Source organism: Argiope bruennichi, chromosome X1 (genome assembly GCF_947563725.1).
Source record: "Argiope bruennichi chromosome X1, qqArgBrue1.1, whole genome shotgun sequence".
Taxonomy (NCBI): Eukaryota; Metazoa; Arthropoda; class Arachnida; order Araneae; family Araneidae; genus Argiope; species Argiope bruennichi.
This window is the reverse complement of record NC_079162.1, coordinates 57,052,237-57,072,649: the sequence shown is the minus strand read 5'-3', so window position 1 is coordinate 57,072,649 and position 20,413 is coordinate 57,052,237. Positions and strand designations below refer to the sequence as shown.

Sequence of the window (20,413 nt, the reverse complement as noted above, 5' to 3'; positions counted from 1 at the left end):
ATATAAAGCATGTGTCTTTCCTGAAACAAACACGGGGGGCACAGCCAAGGTTTGGAAATAGAATAAAAGAAGTAAAGAGAGCAGATATTTGTATCAAACTTCAAAATGAAAAATTGTTTAGCTTATTTGCTTACCCGTGTTTTTTGCTAACCTAAATTGACTGGAAAAGGTACGAAACTTACTGCTAAAGTGACGTGTGGATTTCTGGAAAATGAAAGGAACTACAAATAAAATAAGATAAAATTTAATATAAGGATAGTTTTTTGATGCAGTTATAAGCATATTGTCGGTAAACAACTAAGAATGACCATGTTGTATTAAAAAGAAAAATGTGATAGTATGTTCAAGTTGTTAGAAAATGTCATCTCTGCTGCAGAGAAAATTAATCATATGAGTCTGTATATAGCATATGTTGCATAATGACAATACAGGGTACCCACTTTAATTGTAGCTCAAACGCACACTTCTAAACCATCTTAGGCATATATTCCCTGCTAGAAAAATGTTTTAAATAAAGTAATAAATTATATTTTGAGTTGTTTCATTCACTAAATGCATGTAAAACATTTTTTTAAGAAACAGGCTTAGATTTATTCTTTGTTATTTTATCGAAATAGTCCAATTTTTATCTTTTATCAAAATTTCTTGTTAAAGCTATGACACGCACAGTATTGAGAACCGATCAGAAAGGCAGAAAGCAGGACGAGAAACAGTGAGAAAGCGTTTTGAGCTTATATAGTTTCAGCAAAGATTCTGTGGGCGCAGTATTTCGGTTCTGTGGGAAAGTCAAAACGTGCAGTGAAGACACTTTCAGTGAGGTGGGAGCTTTTAGAATGTTGAGTCGTTGAAATTATTACACGGATTACTAAAAAAATTACACAGACAAAAGTTTTATTTAATTCTTGAGTCCTGTCAATCATGTCATTAAAATATTTTTGATACTCCAACATATTAAACAAAAAAATTTCTTAGCTTCTACCACTAAAACTGATAGAATTATGATGCTTTTAATTTCATCCCTATAGGCGAGTAATCAATCGATTCAAAGAAGCGCTGGGTATTTTATATATACTGGGTAGAATATATACTAGGTATATATACTAGGTATTTTATATATACTGGGTATACTTGGTAGAAGCACTGGTGAATCTTTTTCGATGCAACCACTGAAGAGCTTGCTCTGAAAGCGTCTAAAATAGTGATAGACAAGTTTCATATTTCTGTCAAATTTTGGTCTCAGAAGAGTGAAACTTTTCTTTTATTTAAAAAGTTATGACATCAAACATATTTTACAAAAATTGGCTAATAGAATCGGAGAATTGAATAAATATGTAGGTTTTTGAATTGTTTAGCAATAATTGTAAGTAAATTGCAATTATGTTCATATCTTAAGTATTAAAAATTGCTATCTTTCAGTATTATGCTTTAGCTTATATACAAGATGCCCCCTCTAATCGAGGCCCAATAACTAAATTGTAAACAGTCATATAGAGTAAACGAAAAATACTCTATGTGACGCAAAGAATTCTATTTTATGTTATTTGAGTGAGTAAATATGTTGCTGGAAAATTTTACTGTCTTTTTTTTATTCAGTCATGATCGTATCAATCATATTTAGTAAAATATTCTTCACATTTTAACATTCTAAAAAAAAACATATCTATTCTGACGAAAACTGCCTGAATTAGGAAGCTGTGAATTTCATTATTTTATGGCAATCAAAAGCCAACTCGAGAAAACATCGTGTGTTGATTGGCGTATCTTCCTAGAGACAAATATTTACATGGTTTGAAATAATTTAAAATAGTGATATTCAAAGCTTCATAGCTTTCACTTTCAGTCGTATACAATAGGATGTTACTTTGTTTGTTTCATATGTTAATACATCAAAAATATTTTGCTACTATGACTAATAGAAATGGAGGACTGTAAAAATTTAGATTTTGTAATTTTCCTAGCAGTACATTTGTTAATTAATACAGCAAAAAAACATAATTCTTTATGTCGCTAAGAGCATTTTTCCAACTGGAAATATATACCTCTAAGTTACTGTGTAGAAATTAGCTTTTGGACCTTGATTAGAGTGGACACTGTTTATTGAAATGCGGCATTTTAAAGAAATAGCATTTTTGAACAAGTTTGAACGCATTTTCTTTTGATTTGGTCCTTTTCAGCTTTATATCGATTATGTACCTTTTCTGGAACAAATAGGGGGATATACCAAAGAGAAATAAAATAGTAATAGAAGACAGAACAGCAAAACTTATCAGAACAATTGTCTTTTCATATTAAAAAATCAATTTGTTTTCCTATTCGTCTTGTTGTCTGACGTAATTTGGCCAAAAATGCTATCCAACTCACGGGTTAAGTAACGTGTGCGTTTCTGGATGATAAGAGGACATTCCGAGCAGAGAAATAAAAACTCGATATCAAGATTATCTTTTGATGCAGATAAAATCGTGAATTAATTAACGTGTGTGTTCGTTGCAAAAGAACAAAACGGACAACCAGGAAAAAATTCGGTATCAAGATAATCTTTTTTTAGAGATAGGGTTCATATCTTTGTTGGGAAAAAAAAATAAGAGGGTGAGAGTGGGGATAGACCTAGGGTGGAACAAGAGAGGCTAGAATTGAAATTCAGTCTCAGAGAACATGGTTGTGCGCGTGCCGTTTGCTTTGTCGAGGAAAACAAACTTGTTGTGTTCGTTTGTTCGATAAGACAGAGGGTAATGGGTGAAATCACACTCCCGACGGGTCTAAGAAAAGTAAGCACGATAAAAATATCACTCGTGCGTCAATCGAAGAGATGGTAAACATTCATTTTATGTTCCGATCGCGATATTAAATTTATCAAGATGTCTGATATATTACAAGAATCGGAAGAGTGAGAGCATTGATATTGATTTATGTCCCGTGGCAAGTAAAAGCAGAAGTAAAAAAAAAAAAAAAATGTCCATTGACAGACTTGCAAAGCTGGGCTAAGACATAGTTATCAATATTTCGGGCTTGAGTCGAGGTGAAAAATAAACAGAGGCGTTGGAAAACATTTATTTTATGTTTTAATCGCGATATCAAATTTATCAATATATCCAACATATTTCAAGAATCAGAAATGTAAAAATGTTGGTCCTAATTTACATTCAGTAGCAAACGAAAACCGATGAAAAATGTAATGTCCTTTAACAGACTTGTAGAACCTGGGCTAAGAAATGGTTTTCAATATTTCGGATCTGAATCGATGTTGATATTAAATTAAAGATATTAAGATTTAAATCTATGTAGATATATATTAAATTTTTTTCTTACTCAAAATTAGAGGTGTTCATTCATTTTATGCTTCCATCGCGATGTTAAATTTATCAAGATGTCTGATATATTTCAAGAGTCCGAATTGTGAAAATATTGGTATTGATTTATGTCCGGTGGCAAGTAAAAACAGAGGCAAAAAGTAATAATAATAATAAGTGTTCAGTGACATATTTGCTCGGTCTAGAACAATGTTTGTAGTATTTCGCATCTGGACCATTAATTTTATGTTTCGACCCGATATTAAATTTATCAAAATGTCTGATATATTTTAAGAATTAAAATTATGAAAGCATTTGTATTGATTTACATTTAATAGTAAATAAAAGCAGATATAAAAGAAAGGTATCCATTGATAGATTTGTAGGAGTTGGTTAGGATACGGTTTTTAGTATTTCGGTTCTGAATCGGGTTGAGATGATAAATGTAATAAAATGGAAGCGGTGGAAAACATTTATATTATGTTTTGATCACGATATTTGATTTATCAAGGTGTCTCAAATATTACAAGAATCAGAAATGTGAAAATATTGATATTTATTTTTGTACGGTAGCACAGAAGTTGAAGAAAAAAGTAATACAAATACTTTATTAATGCGAAATACAAAGCCATTAATAGACTTGTAGAGGTTGGACAAAGACATAGTTTTCAGTATTTCGAGTTTAATTTTTGCAATTTATAATTTTTTTTCCCGAGTTAAATTTTTTTTGGGGTTGAGATGGTTGCTGAAAAAAATAGGGGCGATGGAAAACATTCTTTGTATGTTTTGATCGTTATATTAAATTTATCGAATTACTCTGATATATTTCAAGAAGCGGAACTATGAAAACATTGTATTGATTTATATTCAAAGGTAAGCGAAATCAAGGGAATAAAACGACATTGGTAGATTTGTAGGAGATTCAAAATTCTTGTCCAAAACATTGTAGCATGTCGTTGTTAAAAGATTGGACTTGGCAAAAGCGAAGAACATATTTTTCGAATGGACCGGGGATAGCAATTCAGGCTCGGTACTGAAAGTGAATTACATTCCAGTCGCATCTATCTATAGTTTTAAAGAACTTTTGCTGGTTAATAGTACTTTCAATATATAAATTTGAATAACATTCCTACTCTCAGAAGTTGCTGTCAATAGTAATTCAAATGCACTGTACAGAGAAATCTATTTTTTACATCGTTAATGTAAATTAAACAGTCTTTAATATTATGATGGTACATTTAAAAGTAAATAATAAATTAGAACATAACTCTGTTTTAACTCTATAAGTCCAGTTAGTGTAAAAATTCCATTGCCTCAAAATACGAGATAATTTTTCGTGCAAGAAAATAGAATGGAATTATTCCTTCTATATGAGCGGCTAGTTGCGAATTACCTTTCACTCCTAAACCAAACTTTGTCAAACCATGCGATTTAGGCGAATCCGGGCTCATAGGGTTAAACGTAAATAATCAAAATTCTGTTCAATAAATGTGTACTTACTAAATTACATTTAATATGAAGTTTAAATTTCATAAAACCCTTTCTATAATCTAAAGATCAGTAATAACTTGCTTACGTCAATTATTGGAGATGCGATTTTTTTGGTAATTTTCTATGTACAGTCAACTTCAGTTGTTATTGTCTAGATATTTTGTTTCTACTGTCGTATCTGTTCGGATTCAAACTTCAAAGAGTATAAAAATATATGAATATACAGTAAGAGTTTACAATTCTTCTAATTTATATAATCGGGAAAAGAGTGCCGCATAGAATACGAGGACGAGAAGTTACCGTTAAAGTAAAGAGATTATTGACTTATTTTGGAGAAATGTTTATAGTATTGTATCTGATTAACAACCCCATAGCAATTAAAGATTCTTATTTTCTTGAGAAGACTCTTTGCATGACACACTCATAATGGGATTTTTTTCACATGACTCTCAGCATCCGGTAATCCGTGGTAATCCGATTATTAGTCCGACACTGATTAATATAAATTTTTCAGATTTTACATTTAAATTTTTGTCGAATTCCTTAACCTTTAATTATATTTCATTTGTTGCTATTTATTTTGTTTTATTTCTGAAAATAATGAAACTACTTAACATGTTTTCAAAAAATTATATTATATTATTAAATCAAAAATTTTATAATTCATATCTGAAAAATACGTGAAAATTTTATGTATATACCTCTAAAAAAATAGGCCATGACGTGATAAGAAATGCTACAACTGCAATTAACTCTCATCAATAGCTGATAAAAAGTATTCGCGTATAAAAAGAAATAAAGTCATTAACTATTCCATCAGATGACACTAATGAAGCGTTGTTATTAGTCTTTTTTAATTAGGGACATCGGAATATCTACAAATGAGATAATGTCAGGAGATGTTGTGATTGCAATATTTTTGTTCTAAATGTGAGTTTTTAGAACAATTCTTTTAATAATAAATAAATAAATAAAATTAGGAGAATCCTTATACTAAAGATTTAACCCAACCGGTTTTTCGTTTTCAATTTTTCATAACAAATTATCGGAAGTATACACTTCTTTATTCAATGAAAGAAATAACTTCTTTTTTATAAAGTTAATTATCGAATTGATTATTTAAATTATCGAATTGTGCGATATTGAATAAATGAACCCCTAAACACTTGATTTTTTAAACTTGGTCGGAAATGTTTTTTGATTTTTAATTCTTGAATAAAGCAAAGGGAAAAATGCTTTAAAAATCATATTTTATTTATTTTGGATATAATTTATGGCTGAGAAACAGCGTGTTGTCACTTGCAAGACTTTATTTTAGTTAACAATAAAAAAAAATTAAGAAAAGTGATAAATACAGATGGAACTACTTTATTTTTCAAGCAGCAATATTTAATTCGTCATTGCAGTACAAAGCATGTATTGTATTGATGAGTCATTGCAGAACAAACATTCTCAATTGTACAAATAAAACAAAAACGACATACATTCAATCGCAAATGAAAAACATCAATCAATTTTTGTATTTAAGCAGCATTCGTGTTGCCTTGTACATGTTGTAAATTGATTTAATGGCGTTTTCATTATGCATCCTGCACAGAAAAACAGTCTCTAAATTTTCAATCCTATTTTCATAATATTTCAGAAGACACAATTGAGTTTGTTGCTGAATGGAAACACTTGGCATTTAAGAATTAAAGCAATATTATAATATAAAACAGAGGCTCTGATCTGAAAATTGAAACCAGCAGAATAAATGAATATAAGACATACTTTTGGATTTAATGAGAAGTAGGCACGGTGTTCTTTAATATTAAAAAAAAAATTATGATGTTACTAAAAGAGTTCGATTTTTAAAATCCATTATTAAGATTTCTTTGTTGGAACCACGATCAGCGGAAGACGCAGTTCGAAGAGGACGACAGAAAGCAGGAAAAAGAAATTATGCGAAAGTATTTTGAACTTACTTAGTTTTAGAAGATAATTTGTTGATACAGTGTTTTTGGTTCCGCACGTTTTAGAGTTATCGTGGGAAATAAAAGTCCGCTCAACTCAGAAAAGGTGATTAGAAAATAATTATTTTCAGAATACAGATAAAGAGAAATTATTACATGTATATATGTAAAAAAATATTTTTGAGCAGTTTCTTGGCCTATGAGAGAGAAGACACTTTGAATTTTTAAACTTCTCTTTTATTCCATCCCGGGAGGCATGATTTATGTACAAGAAGCAAGGACGAACTGACGTCCGTTCACATGCGATTCAAGAGCAGAAGAGCGAAAAGAGAAAAGAGCAACAGAATTATTTTCCCCAATGATTATATACCATGAGATTCTGATAGGGATTTCTTTACACGTGCCGATTTAGGTAAGGGAATTAATTATAGGTATCTTTTAAAAGAATTTGTTTAGATCGACAGAATTTTGTCCCTTCACTCGGAGCATGAGAGCCGCTGATTTAAGCATTTTACAAAGCTTCTGTGTCATTAATTAAATAAAAAAAGGTGGAGGATCAGGATATAAGAGAACACTTTAGAATGAAGTTGATAAGGGCTAAATTGAGATAAAAATTAGGAAATTAATTAGGATTTAATATAGATTTAGAGATATTACATATACTTGAACATAAAACTACATGTTCATGACTGATGCAACAAGAAAAGGCAGAAATATTCATTATTGGTTGCAAAAAAATTAACTTATTGTTTCTCTTTAGGAATTTTGAAGGGCAAGTAGGGTTGCTTGTTAAATGATGATATATTATTAGCAAAAATATATTACTCCTATAATTTTTTCAGAAAATTGTATATGTTTATTTTCTGGGCCTGTAAAACGATTTATGAGAGTAATTCGACATCAGATAAGCATTTTATTGAAAATGGGACATATGCATAAGCCTAAGCATATTTCAGCGTAAAAATGATGGGGTGATTGCACTGGAATGATAATGATCAGTTGAAATGATAATTTTTTTTGCGTTATTCATATTTATATCTGTCGGTAAAAGTTTGAAATATTTTTAACAGTTGCTATCAACCGATAGAAAATTCGTTCTTATCAATAGTTAAGTGCTTTCCAATAATTTTTTTTTTTTACCTGCCATTTATCTAAGCTAACGTTGTAAAAGATTAGAACTCTACTTCTGCCATTTGTTGCCAAACAGGATTCGAATAACAATTGTTTTCAGAGAATTGCGACAAAAAAAGTGAGATTTTCAATGCTGGAGATTGCAGAAAGTGTTATCACGTACACTAAACCTTGAATTTACAGTTTAACGAAAATAACTACACAGCGATAATTTACAGTAACAAATATGATTTCGAAAAAAAAAAGATTAATCCCGGCCTATCATATACGAATCTCGGCAGACGTAGCACATTCGATCAGAACTTTGGAAACTATTCATCACTTCCATTACTCACCGAAACAGTTGCAAGAAATCATCTGGAATGGTCTGTCCGAAATTTCCTCTCATAGCCTTTAAAAAATGTACTTGAGTATTGTTAACCGTATGACATTGTAAAATAATAATTAAGAAATTGCATATTAAAGTGCAATATTTGGCGTTTTCGGTGATTCATTGCTGGGATAGGGCTAATACTAGAAAGCTAACTGCATTTTGACAGTTTTTTTCCCCCCGATTGATTAAAACCAAAATTTGACACAAAACTGTGACTGTAATCATAAAATCACATTCTAAAATTCATATATTTATTTAAAACAATGTGTTTTTTTAGTTATCGCTTGAAAGTACAAGTCGACAAACGTTCGTCCTTTCGACGAATTTAGCTCCAAATTTTATACATATCTTCACTTTAGACGTTACATTTATGTATCGACAGATGTTCATTCCAACGACGAATTCAGTTCCAAATTTGATACATATCTACACTTTAGATGTTACATTTATATATCGACAAATGTTCATTCCTACGACCAATCCAGTTCCAAATTTGATATATATCTACACTTTAGATGTTGCATTCATATATCGACAAATGTTCATTCCTACGACGCATTCAGTTCCAAATTTCATACATATCTACACTTTAGATGTTATATCTATATACCAAATTTTATTGCTCTAATTCGCTTTGTTGTGTGGTTAATGTGTTAACTTATATTCGGACAGCCGCATAGATAGAATTCTGAATGGATTTCGATTAAAATTCGATGAAAGTTGTCTACAAATTTGGAATAAAGACCATATACCAAACTTCATCTGTCTAGCTCAAGGCGTTTTTGAGCTATCATGCTCACAGAGAGATGGACAGACATAGAGATATAATTCGAAAAATGTGCTTTTCGGACTCAAGGAAGTCTGAAATATGTAGATTCGTCAAAATCTCGAGTTCAAATTCCTTGACAGTACTTTCTTTTTGTATATTTCGTATACGAGAAAATAAAAAGTTAAGACCGGGCAGAGTTTATCTTGTGATGTATCAAATAACAAAAATGAATATGCAGGTTTTTCACAATTAAATATCGCCTATTCAGAGCTGCTTATGGCCGTATCCGTTCATCAGAAAGCTGTGAAACTCTGTGGATGACTTAATAAAAATGACAGAAAAAACATTCAGTAAAAAAAGTCAGCTTTTTTCTGGTGCTTTTTTCTCGTTTGAATCGAAAACAATTTTACATGTGGATTACAATTTTACATTTTTTCCCCCTGTTAAACAATTTGGGATAACTGAAATTTTATTGTTAAACTTGAATGAATATATTTTCAGTAATATTCAGTTTTTTTTTCACTTTTGTGCTGATCTATCTTTAAATCAAAAGTTTCTCCCGTTATTAGTGTTTTAGCAGAAAAATAATATTTTTCCAGGAAGAAAAATCTGCTCAAAACAACAATCACGTAATTTGATGCAGAAACTGAGCATATGTAATATGCAGAAACTGAGAAAATCTTCCAGAAATGATCATTTGAGCGAATTACTTTCGAACTCAAAAAACCAAGTAATCGTAGCGAAAAAAAAAAAAAAAAAAATTCGGATTCGGATTTCCCAATGAAATTCATAAAGCATATTGCAACACACTATTTCGATGCTTTATGTCACCTGGTGATGACAGGTAGAATTTCTAACTCTTTAAGCATTTGTTTATAATAAATTATCTTCAAAATGAAAATGCGATATAGCTATCTTAAAGGGATGAAATCTAACTTCAGATTTGTGAAAGGAAATCTTAAACCGCAGATATTTATTTGCTGAGTTTCCTACTTGACGTAATTCCAAACGTATGTTACACTCTATTTATAACGAAATCGGGTTATCTAGTTAGGTAACAGGGAGTTTTGGAACGCCGTTTAGTCAGAACAATATTGCGCGTCCAACAACAGAACTGAAGCCACGATAAAAGCATTTTAATATCTTAAACTGATGTAACAGGACGTTAACTGAGAGCAACGGAGGAACCTTAACCACAAACATCCTTTAATGCTAAAAATTATTGGAGAAATTTCTGTAACTTGTTGCAGTCGATTTATTATTCTTTTTGCGGTGACAAGAAATTATTGGATTTGTATTTTAGACGAATTTAATGCCAGTTACTGTTTTGTGATTTCAAAATTACATGTAAACATTCAACAACGTCCGGAGTTTCTTTTTTAATTTTTTTTTAATAATAATGATATTTGTGGCAATACTTTTTCTCTTTTATCAAATGACATTTATGTAAAAACTTAATTTAGTGTACAAAATTATTTTAAATATTTGAGAAAATAAATTTGATCTTTTTTTAAATAATGATATTTGTAGCAATATTTTTCTCTTTTCAAATGACATTTCTGCACAAACTTAATTTAACGTACAAAATTATTTTAAATATTTGGGAAACCAAATTTCACCTTTTTTTTTAAACACTCAATTAAAAATAAATTACCGGAAACGGTATATTCTTCGGTATATATAATTATAAATATATTGGACATGGATAGAAGCAAAAATTTAGTATTAACTCAAAATTACAAGCTTTAGTGTAACATCATAGATTTTTACGAAATGTTGATATTTTTTTTTTCAAAACTTAAAAGTCATATGACTTTACAATGGCTTATCGTTTAACTTATATTTTAGTTCATTCCCTATAAAATATTATAAAGGAAACATACGACAAATTTCAGACTGATATTTTTAATAGTATTTTAGTAATTGTATTTGAAAAATGATAATTTTGGGGGAAAATAAATTTTGAGAAAAATGAATTTAAAGGGGTTTTTTTTCTTTTTCAATTTTTAATGAGATCAAAATAGGATTTTCCCCAAATTTGTAGGCTGTTTTTTCTTATATGCGGGAGTAACTCATTTTCATATGTTTTCAATTTTTTAATTTTTTTTTTACTCTAATGTGTATTTATTGTAATCAGCACCGATGTTTTCTACATTTCTTCTGTCATTTGACTTGAAAATGTATATTAATTCATTTAGAGATACTTTTATCAAATAATATTTTTCATAAGTGTAACTGAAATGCATTTCACGCACTTATTGTCAGAAATTATAGCATCAGTGGAAAATCAAGATACTTTAGTGATTCAGGATGCAACAGTGCCATTAAAAACAAAGAAAATCATACTAAAAATATTTCAAAATACTATCTAGTATATGATACATGGAATTAAATACAAAAAGACAGTAATTTCAAAATGACTCAAATAAAAAAATGAAAAAAAAACAACTTGTTTATGATATTATTTTCATTCCATTTTCAGTTGTTTCTTTTAAACATCTTTCATTTCTAATTATTGTACACATAAAATAAAACCATTTTTCGAAGATAAAATAATAAGGTTTCAGTTAAAGCATTAAAAAAAGTGTGATTTTCTGTCAAAAATGAGTTTTTAATATCAGCAGATATCTTAAAAGCAAAGTTCTACTATACCGAAAAGTTAGAATTAAAGCCTCTTTATTCAGACTGCTATTAAGTAAAGCTAATAGTCATAAGAATAACGAACCTTGATGACATGCCATGGAAACACATGAGGTAAAAAAAAAAAATGCTTCAGTCATAATAATATCGGGAAAAGATGATTACTCCATAGCAAAAGCATAATTTAATCATCGTCATAAAATACTTCAAACACAATAATGAAGTACCTTAATTCGATTTGTAAGCGGTATGGAGTACAAACGATAGTAACAAAGATCTCAAACGAATAAATGATTATTAAATTAGTGCATTTTACATAAACAGCATTGTTGTGGAGGTCTATGATGGCTCCACAATTGAGATTGAGAACTAAATAATGCGGTGTAACTAATTGAAATTAACTAAGGAAATGCGGTGTAGCTATAAGGATGAAAACGATGCTTCTATAAAATGCGGTTTATTTCTATGAGAAGGGGCATGGAGTCACCCCGCTACCAACGGTAAGCATCGCGTTCCGAGTTCTTAACAGTTCTGGCGGGTCATGACCCCGCGCAGTTACAAAAAAGGAGCAACCCTAGAATGGGCGCTTGCCAACTTGGCGCGTTGGTAGCAAAGTACTGAACATGCCGCCCCCGTTGAAATATACATTTCAATAATTACATCAATTACATTTTTTGTAAAAACAAGGGAGACAATTAATGCAGTAAATATATGAAAATAACAAAATGACATTAATAATTCTTAAGAAATATAAATAGTTGCACTAGCACTGAAAGAGAACAAATAAAGATAAATAACAATGAATATTGAAGTTTTCAGATATAATATTCACTACAAATATTAAAGAGAATCTTACAGATTTCAAGGTACACATTTAGAAATGAATTATGTAAGGTGAAATTAGACTTCCAATGGCAAAAGTGCAATTTTAGAAATGGATCGTTTATATATACCAGAATGAGTTTTAACATTTACTACTCTTACTACATTGTCTTTACCATAGAATACATTTACAATTCTACCTAAAATCCATTTACAACATGGAAGATTTTCTTCTTTGAGCAAAACCATGTTACCAATTTTTAAATTTTGGTTCTTAATTATCCATTTATGTCTTTGTTGCAAAGTGCTTAAATAATTATTTTGCCATCTTTTCCATATGACTTGTACCATTTTTGAGGTTTTTTGCCATAAATTCAATCTATTATTTTCCGTGTTTGTTAAGTTTGGTTCAACAATGGATGTGATTGGCCTACCAATGAGAAAATGTCCAGGTGTCAGAATTTCCAGATCGTCTATGTCACTAGACAAAGGAGTAATAGGACGGGAATTCAAAATTCCTTCTATCTGATGCAGAATAGTAAAAAATTCCTCATATGTTAACTTTGAAACTCCAACAACACGTTTTAGATGGTATTTGAAGGATTTGACACCTGCCTCCCATAAGCCACCAAAGTTAGGTGCTCTGGGTGGAAGAAATTTCCATTGAATGCCCTCTTCAGATAAAAAATTTGATAAATATTCATCATGTTTAGTTACCATAAGAGCTAATCTCTTTAATTCAGAATTACCACTTACAAAATTCTTACCATTATCACTAAAAATAAATTGCGATTTACCTCGTCTTGAAAAGAACCTTTTGAGGCATGCAATGAATGCTTCAGAAGTTAGATCAGAAACAATATCTAAGTGAATACATTTAGTAACCATACAGATAAATATACAAACATAAATTTTATGATATAAACCTTTCCTTTGACCTTTATACTTTATGAAAAACGGTCCACAGAAGTCGATACCTGTACAGTTGAAAGGAGAATTTACATTCACACGTTCTTTTGGCAAATTGCCCATAATTTGTTCATTAGTCAAAGGTTTTGCTTTGAAACAGGTAATACAACTGTGGACAATTTTTCTACAAACATTCCTTCCATTTAAGGGCCAGAATTCTCTACGAACACAATACAATAAATTTTGTGGCCCAATATGCAAATTTTTCAAATGAAAATACATAACAATACTTTTTGTTAAATTACTTTTGTCAGGTAAGATAACTGGATGTCTCTGGTCAAAATTTACACTGCTGTGTTGAATACGACCTCCTACTCTCAAAATTCCATCTTCATCAAGAAAAGGATTTAGATTTTTAATCTTACCTGTGGGTTGTTTTCCATGAAGAAGTAAATTTATATCACTCTGAAATGCAATTTCTTGCACAGATTTTACCAAGAATGATTTACCCCTTTGTAATTCTACTGTAGAAAGAGGTCCATACAACCTATTCTTAGGATTTCTTAAATTGTTACAAAACCTAAAAAGAAAACTTACAATACGAATTAATTTAGAATATTTGTTAGTAATACATAAAAGTAAATCTAAGAATGTAGCATCCACACTTAAAGTTAGAGTCTTAGTAGTCTCTCCTTTCAGTTCATGAAAATATTCGTCATCAGTAGGAATGTTACTTTCATCACTAAGTTCAACAGTAACTTGTTGAAGAAACTGTGGACCATTCCACCACAAATGATTGTTCATAAGGTGATGAGGAGTCATACCACGGGAAATAATATCAGCAGGATTTTCACAAGTTTTTACATGGTGCCAGGAAAATTCTTTCGTCAGCTCTTGGATGCGGGAAATTCTATTTGACACAAACACCTTAAGCAGATGCAATGAAGTATTAATCCAGGCCAGCACTATAGTCGAATCTGAGTAGAGGCAAATTTTATCTATTTTCAGGTTAAGAGATGACACAGTTTTAGAAGCGAGCTTAGCAAGAAGCTCAGCAGCACATAGCTCAAGACGGGGTATTGTCATCACCTTAATAGGAGCAACTTTAGATTTGCTGCATAGTAGAGAAACTTTCACATGATTCAATATAGTAACACAACGAAGATAGATGACTGCACCATAAGCATCTTTCGATGCGTCAGCAAAACCATGTAGTTCAACTTCCTTGATGGAGTCAGTTAGAATGCAACGAGGAATCTGCATCTTTGTAATATCCCCTAAACAATATCTGAATATTTCCCATTCGTGCTTTTCCTGATGTGGTAACACTTGATCCCATTCAATTTTGTGTAGCCACAATCTCTGGAGGAAGATCTTTGCCTTTACTGTCACTGGTCCTAGAAGACCAAGTGGGTCAAAAAGTTTAGCTATATCAGTCAAAACGGTTCGCTTTGTGGGAATGCTAGTTGATGGAGTGACATTGAAACCAAAGCAGTCTTCTTTTGGGTTCCATTTTAAGCCAAGTGTTTTAATTGTATTTTTATCAGAATCATCAAACTGATAACCTTGATCTTCAGATGGAACAGATTCTAAAAGCATTTCATTGTTTGCACACCATTTGTGCAAATCCATGCCACCAGCTTTTAGAAGAGAAATCAATTCTTGCTGTAATTTTATTGCAGTAGAAACGTCATCTGCACCAGAGAGAACATCATCAACATAAAAATCTTTTAAGGTTACAGCAGATGCTAAAGGAAATTTGTGTTGCTCATCTATTGCTAATTGGTTTAGCACTCTCGTAGCTAAGTAGGGAGCAGATTTGGTGCCGTATGTAACTGTAAGAAGCTTATAAAATGAAGGTTCCTCAGAACTCCTAGTTTTCCAAAGAATGCATTGAAAATTACACTGCTCAGGATTAACCCAAATCTGTCTGTACATTTTCTTGACATCAGCAGTAAATGCAACCTTGTGCTTTCGGAATCTCAATAAGATTGAAAACAAGTCATCTTGAACAACACCTCCTTTTAGCAAACAGTTATTCAAAGATACACCTGAAGTAGATGCAGCTGAGGCATCGAAAACTACACGTAACTTTGTTGTAGTACTATCAGCCTTGTAAATGCCATGATGAGGCATGACATATTTTACATTGTCACTATTATCTAATTTTTGCATATGACCCAATTGTTCATATTCTTTCATAAAATTACAATAAAGATTAGAAAAATTCGGATCATTATTTAATCGCTTCCAGAGACTATCTAATCTTTGTTTTGCAGTTTGAATGGAATTGCCTAATTGCATATTCTTCTTAAGAGGAAGGTTAACAATATATTTACCTTGCTCATCCCTACGATAAGTTTGCACGAAATTTTCTTCGCATTCTAATTCTTCTTTGTTTTTAGATGTAGGTGTATCTAAAATATTTTCAACTTCCCAAAATTTCTTTAACAAATTATCTAAGTTATCTATTTGAGAGATTAAACCACAATGATGTGATTCCTGTTTACCTTGAATTGTTCCACTTAGTATATGTCCAAATACAGTTTCTTGCAAAATTAAGGAATTATTTATATCAAATCTATTTTCTTTTAAGATACGAAAGAATATTTCTGCCCCTATTAATATATCCACTCTTTTGGGGGAAAAGAATTCCGAATCTGCTAATTGGACGTAAGGCGGAATTTCTATTCCTTCTAAATCAATAAATGTGGATGGCATTAGATCTGTGATTTTCGGAATGACCAAGAAATCTAGTGTTGCAGTAAAAGAACCATCCGAGTTCAAAATAGTGGAGGTACTTTTTCTTTTCACATTAAGAGTAGTATCGGAAATCCCTGATATTGGAACATTTATTTTTTCTTTCTTTAAACCAAGTGCATTGGCGAAATCAGATGTCATCAAATTACACATGCTTCCAGAATCTAATAAAGCCCTACCCTTTCTGACAGTTCCGAAACTATCCAAAACATAAACAACAGCCGTAGCTAGAATGACTCTTTTCTTCTGCGTAACGAAACAGGAAATCGGGGGGGAAGGGTTGCACGACGAACAGGGGTCAGCAACTGAGGGAGTCTGCCTTGAATTTATTGAGGATGAGTCATCGCTTACTGTGGACACCTGCATCCGGTGTAATAGAGTATGATGCTTTGCTTTGCAAGTGAAACAAGTGTGTTTCGATTTACATTGAGCGATTTTGTGAGATCCGAAACAATTTAAACATAAATGTTTTTCTCGAACAGTTTCATATCGCTTTTGCGGGGATAATTGCAAAAACTGATCGCATTTATGCAATGGATGATCAGCGTTTCTACACAGTATACAATACTTGGGATTATTCGATGGCTTAACAAATAGAGTTCGTGCTTTATTTTTCTGTTCACTAACATCCGAATATTTAGATTTGTATGGAATATTGTGCCCAATGGCATTTAAAACTTGATATCTTCTTTCTAAAAATTCTATGAAATCATCAAAATCAGGAACTTCCTTGTTTACTAAGGAAAGTTCAAACTGCTTTCGAGATTCGCGGTCTAATTTTTGCAAAATTATATTTATTAAAATAGCATCTGACAATTCATTACGTTCATATTTTAAAACATTTAATGCTCTTAAATTTTTAAGAATACAATCTATTAAATTGCGTAAGTCTTTCGCGGATTCATGAACAATTTTTTCTTGATTAATTATATTTTTGATATGGGTGTCTACAATTACACGTTTATTTTCGAATCTTTCTACTAAAGCTTTCAGAAGGGAATCATATGTATCTTCAGACGTTTCTATCAATTTTGCATCGTTTCTCAAACATGAACGTAAATAGTAGCACTTTTGGTTTTCAGTTAAATTGGGATTATCATTTATTAAATTTAGGAATTGTTGCTTAAAGGAATTCCATTCTTCTATTTTACCGTTAAACAATGGAAGAGGTATTTCCGGTAATCTAATTGAAGTAACTTTATCTATGGACTCTTTAATAATAGCACCATTTGTAGAATTAGAAACAGAAGTAGATTTGAGATCATGTAAAATGGATTTGAGGCTTACCTCTATTTTCAAAATTTCATCCTCGAGTTCGGATAGATTGGATTCCACTTGATCAAAGTCATTGTCCGACACAGTCCTATAATATTCGTTTCTCAGTTCTTCAAATCTTGTACTTGTTCTCGAAAGAATATCCAGTTGGGTAATCACTGTCGATTCAGTTAAATGCTCTCTTTTTTCAATGAATGTTCGCAGTTTTGTCAACTGTGCTCTAATACTCCCCTTTCTTCTATTTAAGACAACTAAATCACTTGCCATAACTAATTTGAATGGATATCAAATAGAAATCCAGTGCGCTCAGGCTCCGACGGACCAAAAAATGTTGTGGAGGTCTATGATGGCTCCACAATTGAGATTGAGAACTAAATAATGCGGTGTAACTAATTGAAATTAACTAAGGAAATGCGGTGTAGCTATAAGGATGAAAACGATGCTTCTATAAAATGCGGTTTATTTCTATGAGAAGGGGCATGGAGTCACCCCGCTACCAACGGTAAGCATCGCGTTCCGAGTTCTTAACAGTTCTGGCGGGTCATGACCCCGCGCAGTTACAAAAAAGGAGCAACCCTAGAATGGGCGCTTGCCAACTTGGCGCGTTGGTAGCAAAGTACTGAACAAGCATTTATGTCAAAAATTCACATTTTTACCAAATGTTTTCTACTATTATTCTTTTTTATTATTTCTGTTTTCTTGTGTCAGAAATGATGTATACCCCTGTTATTGGTGTCTTTTTAATTAATGTTCTCTTTAGTATTATTTAAATTGATAAGTTTTTATTCTTGCTTAACTTGCTACCTGCTCTGTCTGTTCGCTGCAAATTTTGCAATCGATTTTAAACTAACTTCCCGATGAGCTAGAGACTTGAAACTTGAAACATAGTTCAGAATTGGATGACTTAGCAATATTAACTCTATTTCTTGGCTCTCTGTATGTTTGTTTGGTACAGATTTTGCAATCGAGTGAAGCATTTCATTATCAACAGATAACGTCATATCAAGTCGTTTGTTTATCGGGAAGTTAGTTTAAAATCGATTGCAAAATTTCATACATAAAAGGCTAAAAAGCAAAACAAATAAATAAAATAAATAATTGAATATATCATGTTTTTCAAAATGTATGCCTTTACTAATGTAGCACGGAAATTTCATTTCCTCCTTTTTCTTACAGTATAGATTCTGAATCTTTTTAAATTTGCCTTAATTTTTGAGAAATGTATGGATTCACTAACAAAAGAAGAATTCTTTAACTGTGGTCATTCTGTTTCTCGCTAAAGAATAGACAAAGTAAAGCATAGTAAGCAAGTAAAAATCCAAGGTTTCATTTTATTTTTCGGAAATTAATTTGAGCAATTATTCGGAAGTAGGAAAAATGCATATTGAACTTAAATTTTCAATTTCGAATAAGTAGATGAATCCATTAGCCCCCTTCCCGGCCCATAAAAATGGTAAATCATTTATTATTTTAAAATTTAATTTCTGCAGGAACGAATATTAGTAAGAAAAGGTTTTGATAAAATTGTGAAACGTTAAGAGAGACTAATTAACAATGCAGATCACTTTGGTGGCTTCCCAATAGATTTTCTCCGTTTCATCTTTATAAATGCATAATGTACAGAGGTTCTTAATACACAAGCTATTTTTTATACACAGAGCATGATGTTTATATACAATATTGTATGTCTTCTATACACAATATATATCTTATCCATTGTATCGAAGTTACTTACATACCTTATCTATTATATACAAAGTATCTCAAATTATACGAAAGTTTATTATATCCAAGCCATTCCTGCTCCTTTTCATTCAAAAGGCACGCTCAATAATAAATTGATCAGGCCATATTGAATAATAATGTTTATTATTATTCAATATGGCCTGAATAAAAAATTATAAAGATAATAAAAAAATTATAAAAACTATAATAATTAAATAAACTATATAATTGAATATTGACTATTTTTAACAATAACAAAGGCAACAGCGCTAAAAAAAATGGAAATATTTATTTAATTTTGATGATGAAATAAACATTTTCCTTTCGTAAAGAAGTTCACTCTTTTGTGATGAAATGCGGTGGACATGTTACCACCTGCATGCAAACCTTTTTTCAGCGAAAACATAGGGTAACTTTTTTTCTTCTTTTTTTTGCGGTTATTTTAGGGAACATGCTACCACCTGCCCACAAGCGTTTGCAGCGAAAGATAGGGTTACCTTTTTTCCGGTCACTTAAAGCGACATTTCCCTGACGTTTCCTATATTTATCCCAGAATGTATGAGCTCACTAGATTACACATAACTTATCAGGATTAGTTAAAGTTTTAATTGGATGCTTTTATAGTTAAACTCACGAAACTACTTAGAGGCTAAAGTGAAATAAAAATTATATTGTATTTTGATTTTATCTTTTCTTTTAACTTTTAAACCCTGCTGAGCTGCCGATATGCATTATCAAACCTCAGTTTTTTTTTTTTACCTTTTTTTCCAATGGATTTTTAGATAATTAAAAATGAATGAGATAAATTATACAAAATTACCTTATTGAGTAGAAATTTTTAATACAGAAATTTTCATAAAAAAAAGAACCATTTATTAAAATTTATTAACTTTAATAAAAAAAGTTTTAAGTGGCAATTCAATTTAAATTTAATTTTCTTTCAATTATCAATAATAGATATATATGATATTATTTTCATTAGAAACCTATCCTTTGCGAAACCTAGTATTTAATGAGTTCAGTTTAAAAAACCCAACCTATGAGTTGATTGAAAAAATTAGAATTATGAAATTCGGATTCAGTGGCGTAGAGAACAGAGTTCAAGGGAGGGAATAGCAGTTGATCCAGAAGTTAGCTTCAAGGGGCGCCATGGTAATAAAGCATTGGTATTTTTATATCATTTTTTGCTTTCTTATATTCGAAGTATATAAGAAAGGGAAAGCATGGTAATTGTCAAAATATTCGAATTAGAGAAATAAATCAAAAAGACTTTGAGCTA

General features: G+C 31.1%; 1 protein-coding gene across 1 annotated transcript in view; it reads right to left on the bottom strand.

Moving 5' to 3' along the window:
• Window positions 1–16,500, bottom strand: part of LOC129959234 (uncharacterized) — a 43,985-nt gene extending 27,485 nt beyond the window's left edge. Inside the window, exon 1 of the mRNA XM_056072058.1 lies at window positions 13,800–16,500. Coding sequence (XP_055928033.1) covers window positions 13,800–16,500 — 2,701 coding nt within the window. The remainder of the gene's footprint in view (window positions 1–13,799) is intronic.
• Between the last annotated feature and the right edge of the window lie 3,913 nt (window positions 16,501–20,413).